Raw genomic sequence first — 9,953 nt, forward strand, 5'->3', positions numbered from 1 at the left:
CAGTTATTACAGCATCAGGGCAGCCTGTCCGATCATGTCCAGATCTCAGGGGGCACTGCTCTACAGTTGCAGTGGTCAGTGGCAGATCCCTCTCCCTTCCCCAACAGGAGCACACGGTGGTGACCGATGCGTCTCTCCTGGGATGGGGCGGCCACTTGGGAGAGGCGAAGGTCAGAGGTTTCTGGTCTATGGCGGAGACCGGGCTCCATATCAACCTTCTGGAGCTGCGGGCGATCCGAATTGCACTGAAGGTATTCCTTCCCTCTTTCCGGGGATCCAGGTGTTCACAGACAACACCACTGCCATGTGATATTGCAACAAACAGGGCGGGGCGGGGTTGTGGACCCTATGTCAGGAGGCTCTGCACCTCTGGACATGGCTGGAATATCAAGGCATTATCTTGGTGATTCAACACCTGGCAGGTTCTCTGAACGCCAGAGCGTACGAACTCAGCCGCCGGCGCTTGATGGATCACGAATGCCATCTGGATTCGGACGTGGCGCAAGGTCTCTTTCAGCAGTGGGTGGAGAGCTTTGGTTCGATCTATTCGCCACCGAAGAGAATGCTCAATGTCATCAGGTTATAGGAAAAACAGGAGGAAACCCATAGACCACGTTGGGATGGGTATATTATGTAAGCAAAAAACAATTCCCAACAGGTATTATTGAGAGACAGTTTCAATTGTGCATGCCTTTAGGCATTACTAAGAACAGAAACAAGGAGTCAATTAGATTTTGAAGAGAGGTGGTATTATTCACCAAGGACAAGGGGTATTCAATGTACATTTACAGTTTGAGACAGCACTGTAAAGATTAGATCTTGTGACAACCCAGTGGCACTTGGTGCAAGGTGCTATATACAGTTAAAGTGAAGTGAAAGTGCAAGTGCTTTTTAAAAACAGCATTGGTGGCGCATAGAATATAGTATATACATCAATTACAGCTTCAATTACAATACAAGTTACAATCACTTGGAAAAAAGTTATTTTCTTGTAAGAGCTTAAAGTGTCATATGCGTCATTTAATTCAGGCTGTGTGGTCGACGGCGTTTCGATCCCCTTTCGTCGGGATCGTCATCAGGACGGGGTTGTCGATAAGTACAGTGAGGAAGCCAAGCAGGGATGCGTGGCTTGCGGCATTCGGGGGAACTGTGCGCTGGTTGCTGGTAGCAACTTGTCCTGGGACTGCTCACGTAGTTGGGCAGCGTCTGAAGAAATGAGGGGCGCAGAAGGCAAGAGCTCATCTGGCGTGGCTGCATGAATGAATGCAGTGGCAATGCCGCAAGCCACGCATCCCTGCTTGGCTTCCTCACTGTACTTATCGACAACCCCGTCCTGATGACGATCCCGACGAAAGGGGATAGAAACGCCGTCGACCACACAGCCTGAATTAAATGACGCATATGACACTTTAAGCTCTTACAAGAAAATAACTTTTTTCCAAGTGATTGTAACTTGTATTGTAATTGAAGCTGTAATTGATGTATATACTATATTCTATGCGCCACCAATGCTGTTTTTAAAAAGCACTTGCACTTTCACTTCACTTTAACTGTATATAGCACCTTGCACCAAGTGCCACTGGGTTGTCACAAGATCTAATCTTTACAGTGCTGTCTCAAACTGTAAATGTACATTGAATACCCCTTGTCCTTGGTGAATAATACCACCTCTCTTCAAAATCTAATTGACTCCTTGTTTCTGTTCTTAGTAATGCCTAAAGGCATGCACAATTGAAACTGTCTCTCAATAATACCTGTTGGCAATGTCATCAGTGCGCGTTGGAATTTCCAAGGCGGCACTCGCTCTGCGACGCTTTTCGGCGCAAATTCAGTTGCGGTCTGTTGTACGCCTTTCCGCCTATACCACTTCTGCCCAGAGTGCTGAAAAAGATCAGGCGCGACCGGGCCCAAGTCATCCTTGTGGCTCCGGATTGGGCACGAAGATACTGGTATCCCAAGCTACTCAGCATAGCGATCGATCCCCCGATACATCTGCCTCTTCAGAAGGATCTTCTGTCGCAGCAGCAGAGGACAGTCCATCACCCGAACCTGTCCAGCCTCCACCTCCACGCGTGGAGATTGAGCGGCGACAGTTGACAGCTTTCGATCTTCCCCCCGCAGTCTGTGATGGGATTTTGGCAGCCAGGTATTCCTCCACTAAAACTGTATACGCCTGTAGGTGTAAAAAATGTGTGGCATGGTGCACAGCGAAGGCTGTGAATCCCCTTTCTGCCCCTTTTTCAGAAGTCCTTCTGTTCCTTCTTTCCTTGGCCCAGCAGGGCTCTGCTCTGGGCACTGTCAAAGGTTATCTTTCTTCCATCTCCGCCTTTCTATGGCTTCCTGATCTTAAAGACTGCTTTCCTGGTTGCTATCACCTCTGCCAGAAGAGAGAGTGACCTTCAGGCTCTTTCTTCCAAACCTCCTTTCCGTTCTGTTCATCTGGACAAGGTGGTTCTCAGGACCGGTCCTTCTTTCCTGTCAAAGTTTGTCACTCCTCTTCCACATCGGGCAGGCCATCAATTGGCCCACCTTCTTTCTGCATCCTTCAAAAGAGGAAGAGAGGCTCCACCGTTCAAAAGAGGAAGAGAGGCTCCACCGTCTGGAACCAAAACATGCGCTCTCATTCTATCTGAAGCGCACACAGCAGTTCAGGGTGGATGACCAGCTCTGTGTTGGCTACGTGGGTGCCAAAAAAGGTTTTGCCGTACACAAACCGACCTTCTCTCGGTGGGTCGTTCTGTGCATCAAGGCCTGTTACTCGTTGGCTAAGAAGGAGCCTCCTGTGGGGCTGCGTGCCCATTCCACCAGGGCAACGGCAGCCACTACTGCCTTGAGACGCGGCGTTCCCTTGCAGGACATTTGTCATGCAGCTACATGGGCCTCGCCACACACGTTTACCAAGCATTACTGCCTTGACAGTCAAGTTCGGAGGGACGTTTTTTCTGGCCGTTCTGTTCTCCGTGACTTTCTGGTGTAATCTTGTTCGCAGACCCACCACCGGGGTTGGTAATTGCTGGGGTATCTATTCTAAGGTAATGAATCTTTCTCTAACGTGTCTCTTTCAGATGCACAAGTTACTACTTGTGTAACAATATATCTGTAAGAGACAGTAGTTAGTGATAGATTCCTTGCCGCCCCACCCATCTTCCCCATTCTGCGAACTGATTACTAGGGTTAAGGTCATGCCTTATTGAGCCCTAGTTTTATGCACCAATGGTCAGTCTCTTGCATGGCTCTGCGTTCCTGGCGTGAAAAGTCGTGTATAGAACTGACGTCAGGGCGCATGGGTGGCGCCTAAGTACTCTGTCCATGACGTCATCTCAGCACTTACGACGCCAGTGATGGACGCGGAGCCGCAGGACGCCACCTACTGATGCGCAGGGGTACTGCTAAGCAAAACTCTCCGGATCCAGTCTGACGCCTGGGGATATTCTAAGGTAAGGAATCTATCAATAACAAATGTCTCTTACAGATATATCGTTACACAAGTAGTAACTTGGGCTTTACTGTTGTGGCAGGGAGCGTAGCTGTTTCCACACATGTAAATAGCTGGTCTCAATTTGCTGCACACAGGCTGCCACCTAAATATCAACATGAACAGTGCTTCTTGCAAAAGGTCAAATAATAGGTTTCTAAGCAGTTATTTCATGTCACCTGGGTCCTTAAACTTATGACTTCTCTCTACACATTCTTCATTGTAATTCTAACAATGATCAACAAACTATTTACTTACTTCTTTTGAATTCATGTGTATTTGCATGTGTGTTTTATTGTCCTACTCCCAAGACGACTTATCAGATTCTGTGTACTCTTAGCTGATTCTGTCTCCTGCTCCTATTCTTCAATCACATTTTCAATGTACTGAGAACTTAGAAAACTACTTGTTGTATTGTGACCATAAATTCCTTCTGGCTTACAAACACAGGTTTTCCTTTAACTAAGACCTTGCTGATCGTGCACTCTATTTTCTAGTGAACTCTTCACCTGACTTGCATCAGCACAGAATTTAGGCCTGCACTGATCTTTCACCACATATAGCTCTGTGACGCTCTCCACTGATGTCTGCTGAAGCACAACTCCTTTATGTTTCATTTCCTCTCCAACAGTTTGGCCAGTGGTTTCCCATTCAGTATTCAGGAACTCAATTCCAAATTAAATAACATTTATTCTCTAATTGTGTTGCCAGTCATCATCCATCACTATATCTTGCTGGTCCATATCGCAATAATGGGAAACTTTTTGGAGCTTCTAAGATTAACGCAACAGGGTTATGACCCAGCATGATGTAAGCATATTCTATTTGACCCAGGCGCTTATACTCCAGATATCTTTTTATTGTTTTTATTGATACTTTAACAAAGTGCACAAATAAAAATATCAAATTGGGTTCCGAGACAAAACGGACAATCCAAAAATTGCATGTGTATGTAGCCAGTGTGGTGTGTGTGTAACCAGTGTGGTGAGTTAATTTGTGTAATAGAACCGTATTCCTCATTCATTGCAAAATGTAACATATATGTCCTTTTGGATAAAAAAGAATGTCAAGGAGGCTAGACTGGCTAATAGGTGAATGATGACCCAGACAGTGAGAAATGTATGTAAAGGTTTGGGCATAGTCCCCGAAGTAGCTCAGACACTGCATGACAGAGATTTAAAATCATCCTCTCCCATTCCATGTTTCTTCTGATACTGTTGCACCAAATTTAGGTGTGTAATTTAACCAGTTCTTGAATGTGCTCATAAACTTGGTCCTCCTTATTTTTCTGTCTTTATGATAACCTAATATGGATAAGTCCCCTTTTTGGTCTCATCAATGTGGAGTTCATTCCAACTCATATTAGCCTTTGTCCCATGCGCATTTTAGAGTCCATACTTCAGAAATTATACCACTTTATATGTCAAGTACAACACTTTGAGTATTTTGTACAATATTTATTAATTTTTTAAAGGATTTATGTTTAGAGCCAAGTCGCCAGAGACCAGTGTTTTATTAGCTGCCCATATATTTTTATAGGTTAGGGTACATATGCAAAAAAGGAAACAGGTCTATCAAGCATGTATCCAAACTGCTTCGAAAGTGTGTAAAAATAAGTCTGATGTGGTCAAGAACGGAAGGAATTGTTAAATCACAGGCCTTAGTGAGCTAGGTGTGATACAGTCTTCTCCATTGCACCACTGAATGTTCTATCTTGTCATCTATCAGGTACTGCATGTTTCTCTGTATGAATTATTCCTACTGTAGAACCATATGGCAGGGGACATGGTGGGGTCATTAGCTATGGTACATTATGACTATTTGCTTTGAATGGAAATTAATAAGATGGTGACGCCATTACCCAATGTAATCATATTATAAATGTTTCAACCACTAAAAGCATGATGAGCTAACTTGAGCGTGTTGTGACCTACATTCAGATCTCAGTTGCGCATGATAGTCTCACTGAGCTACCTTTCTGGTTTCTATAGGACGAAGGCCTAACACATTTGTTGAGAGTTTAGAAAAGATGCAAGTCTCCAGACAAGCATTTGTGAAAACATCTGGGCTCATAACACAGACAGTGCCCAAGGTGCAACAGGTGTTTGCACATGATTCTTGTGCCCCTGTGCGCACTTTAGTATTATAAAAGGGGCCACAAATTCTTGTGCGGTCCCTTCTATAATGTGGATCATGTCCATGCACGTTTTGCACTGGTGCGATCACAATGCAGCATTCCCACATTCGCATTGGGCAACGGCCCCAGGCTAATGAGAGAACAATTTGCCTTTGTGCCACTCGCCCTATTATATGTATGTGGATGTGCAGAAAAAGAACTGCAGGGAGGCACACTGACTGTGCCACATAGAGGTGGGGGGAGATGCCCTTCTGAAACAGGCGTGCTCGTCTCCAGTGAAAGATGATGCTGCAGTTTCAAAGCAAGGTCCTACCTTTCACCAATGTGCCCTCCTCAGTGCAGGCCCGAAATGTTGGGGCTCGCACCTGTGCTGAGGAGAGGGCATTATGTGTGTAATAGGGTGCCCTGCCCGTGCAAGATGCACCTAGTTAAGAGTGCACCGCGGCACAGACTGGTACAGTCCGACCGGTATGTAATTTAACCTCCAGTTGCTTTGATGGAGAAAGGTCTGTGGAAAAGATACTGCCATTGGTTGCTGTGTGTGCTCATCAGGTTATGGTGACACACACACCTGTTTACTCGAGTACATTGCACTGGCAAGAAAAGCGGCTGACGGTTCTGATATGAAGTAAGTCTTAAGTTTGCTAGATGACCTAATTAATTTCATTGATGTTCTTGGGCTAACGACATGTGAGTACATCTGTTGCAGGAGTGCGTTATTACTCGAGTGTTAAAAGCCTACCTGCACCGTCTAATGTTTTAATATCCACAACAATATCATGAGCTTGAAGAAATATAGCAATACCTAACACCAGCAAGTTTGGTTTGTCCTGAAGAATCAAAGGTTAAGAACAAAAATGTGCACTCGGTTTTTAAACTGGGTAGGTAATTGACAGAAATATACCTAAACATTTCTTTGGTAGGTGTCAGTACTTAATCAGTTAATTTTATCAGCAAAATTTCTGAAAGTAGCCTTGGGTGCTTCACAAATAAACAGCTGTTCAGCTGCTAACATGCGACTGTTGTTAATATTAATGCTTGCCATTCTCCCCGCAGGACCGGTGCTTCTACGGCACAGGGACTTGGATGGAAAGCTGCCACTGGATTACATTGCGTCTCAGCAGTTAAAAGAGGAACTCTTCAGTGTTCTTCGGCTTCCGCAGACTTTGGAGGACTTTAGTGTGGAAATGGAAAAAGACTTGTCTGTCCAGCAAAAAGAATTTGCATCATTTCTTCTTTGTAGGGTATTGCTAAATTTCTGTTCGATTTATGGCTTGTCTTCAAAAATTGCTTGTGCGCATGTGCAGTCACATCATCTGTCGATGAACACGGTCCAGACTTTAAAGAAGCCCACGTCATTTACGGACTGGCTGCTCGAGCAACATGCGCGGGATCTGCAGACTTTATACAAGTTGCCAGAGTTGCTTGCAAAGCTATCGAAGAGCCTATCGCAGTGCGATGGATTTCACACTCGGGTTTTGCTTGCAGTCCTAACAAACATGATAACGCCTCCATCAATGGCTATTAACTCATAAAGACTGTTCTGGAAGATTACTTTGCTATGTTTTTGGCCCTCATTGTTCTTTTAATGATTTCCGCCTAATGTGGAAAATCACTTGCACCTATTTTCTAAACCTGGTTGTTGATGCAACGGACTATAATGTTGTTTTCTAATAATAGGTGTTTCACTTCGATATTACTACGTTCACAGTCAGTGTTTGCGGCTACTTGCTGATCAGAGGGTGGTTAAAAAGCCTACATTTATTCCTTAAAACTGGGAAAGGGGAGAGAAATTGGCTGGATGTTTGGATACAGTGTTAAATTGCTTCCTCTAATCAAGGAGTCTAGAAGCTAGGAAACCATTAAGTTCAGCCTGTACAGACCTTCGTAAAAATATTGCGAACGGTGGATCTTTGCTCTTCATTACAAAATATGTAGTCGCACTCCTCGAGAGTCTACACATAGTGTTATAACAGTCAAACCATAGACGAAGTTTATGTTTCATACTTTGATTCTATTTTTCAGAATGTGTTCAATAAAATAGAAAAAGTGCAGAATCATATCAAAAAGGTCCAATTCGAAGAGAAATCGGAAAAGGTTCCTAAGCATTGAAAAAGGGAAACATTGTATCAACTTCACATGCATTTGTCCCAGACATTCCATATTCCTCGGATCATGGGCATATTTGAATGTCTTTCAATACTAGTGCAAAGTTCCATACAACCAACAATGAGATAGTAGAAGCCAACAGATGCCATGTGTTGTTCCTCTTCAGAACATTTTCATTATTGTGAAACAACCTAAATACATGTCCAAGTCTCTATTGAGTAACTCTTGACCCAAGTCCCTAAGATTTGGAGTAGGATTCTTGAGATTCTGAATGAATCCCCATAAGTTGCAGACTGAACCCTAGGTGACCCTAACCCTCTTTTGTGCTTAACAGAGCACCACAAGTGCACAGCTAATCAGATGCTCAAACCCTTCCCCCACAGCACATAAACTAGACATGCGTGGCCAATGGTGACCTCTCTCCAGTGACAGCTCAAATACACAAAGAGGACTTCTGGAGAATTGGATCTTTTCCTTTCTCTGTACCCTGGCCAGTCATACCTTCAATGGCTTTCACGTTTTTCAACTGCTCACTACTGCTTTTGTCTTTGTAGAGACCCATTCAAAGCACTTGCACTAGGCAGAAAGGTGTCTTTACCAGCTTTGTAGAGAACTGGACAGAAGAGTCCACGAGATATTTGTGTTTTATTTGTATTTTTTAAACATGCATGACTCATGCCCGAGGGTGATTTGTGATACTGCATGTGGATTATTACCACATTGGAGACTATAAGTCCTGCACTAATAACGCACCTTTTGGGCTAGAATATACTCATGTGCCTCATGTAGCATATTTTCACCCCATGTCATACTCCATACGTCTCAGCTCAATCTCACTTGGGGATGTTGCCCTCTTTGAAATCATCAGCCCCTCTGTTAAGTCACAAAATATCCTCCTCCCCTTGAGACCTCCTTAAGATCATTAACCCTGCATCTCACCCTAAAAGTGGTTCACCTCGGTTGACTTCATTGGGTTAGGCCTTGTTGTAAACATTTATCATTCTCACTCTGCAGCTGTTGTGCATGTAAGAAATGCAATCAGTTAGTAGATGGTATTTATTCATGGAAACCGCACAGTTTTGCAGGTAGTGGAAAGCATGCTAAGGGACAGTGCAGTACTGCCCTCTCTGGTGGATTCGGACACAGTTCATGGTTCAAGACATCAACTGTGCACCACTCCTCCAGTTGCATCCAGTAAGCTTTATGACTCGTGAGGCTGGATCTAGGCTTGTTTGCAGTATCTTACACTGACCTAAATCCCAACATGTCTTTCAGAAAACAGAACACCCGCATTCATCCATCCATTATTGGTGGCCCCAGACCGAAAAATGCAAAGCCCTTGCGGGACTTCTATGCGTCTCTGTTGTACTCATCTCGGTCTCCTAATAAAATCAAGGCAGTAACAACCTTAAAAAGAAGAAGAATACATTTTAAGTAATTAAAATAGGAAGGACCACCAAAGCTGGTCTGTACAACAAACACAGTATCACATTCGAGTGATGGAGCCCCGGGGTTTCCACCTGGAACTGCCAAAGATGTGCCTATAGTTAAATGTTACTATACATTCTCTAGTTGATTTTTTGGGTCTCTAAGTCATGGTGTAATCAACAGTTGAAGACAGCCATCCAACTTTGGCACTAATTGTTTTTACAGTACGTCTTTGCTCTTTACACTTGAAGTGAAATGTGTACTACATAGCACAGTGCCACCATTGCACTGATGATTGCGGATTGGTCAGTTATGGCCGTTGAAAAAAGTTCGAACCGTCAGCAGTTAGCACTAAAATAATTTTATTTTTTAATGTGGTATAAGTGACGCATTTTTATAAGCAGCAGTGAGGACGGTGACGCCACGTTTGTTTCAAAGCATTCATGGAATTTCATTTTACCACCATGTTTATATAAGATGTTTTCAGGCAAATATAATTATATGTTGTTGTGTTAATCTTACATTTTATTTTATATGGAAGTTGAATAAATATTTTTGAAAGTTTTTTTCTGCTATGAATCAGATTTTTACATTGAAGGTTTTGTGAGTGCCTATATCTTCACGACAAAAGCCTGCATCGGAGCCTTCTAAATGTGTGCTATTGTGATTGGCAACTTGGACACGGTACGTGAGGGAAAACGTGCCATGGGACTATTGCTTGAGCACCAACAAAATCAAATACATCTCAAACATCAAGTCAAGTATTTCTTTATTCGGTTTTTAGCAGGTAAAAAACCATAAAAG

The 9,953-nt window shown here is 43.6% G+C and overlaps 1 protein-coding gene across 1 annotated transcript in view; it reads left to right on the forward strand.

Annotated features, from left to right (window-relative positions):
• SLF1 (SMC5/6 complex localization factor 1) overlaps positions 1-9,714 on the forward strand; it is a 754,058-nt gene extending 744,344 nt beyond the window's left edge. The window contains exon 18 of the mRNA XM_086960920.1: positions 6,669-9,714. Coding sequence (XP_086817046.1) covers positions 6,669-7,147 — 479 coding nt within the window. The 3' untranslated portion in view covers positions 7,148-9,714. The remainder of the gene's footprint in view (positions 1-6,668) is intronic.
• Positions 9,715-9,953: the final 239 nt, after the last annotated feature.

Source organism: Lissotriton vulgaris, chromosome 3_1 (assembly GCF_964263255.1).
Source record: "Lissotriton vulgaris chromosome 3_1, aLisVul1.2, whole genome shotgun sequence".
Classification (NCBI taxonomy): domain Eukaryota; kingdom Metazoa; phylum Chordata; class Amphibia; order Caudata; family Salamandridae; genus Lissotriton; species Lissotriton vulgaris.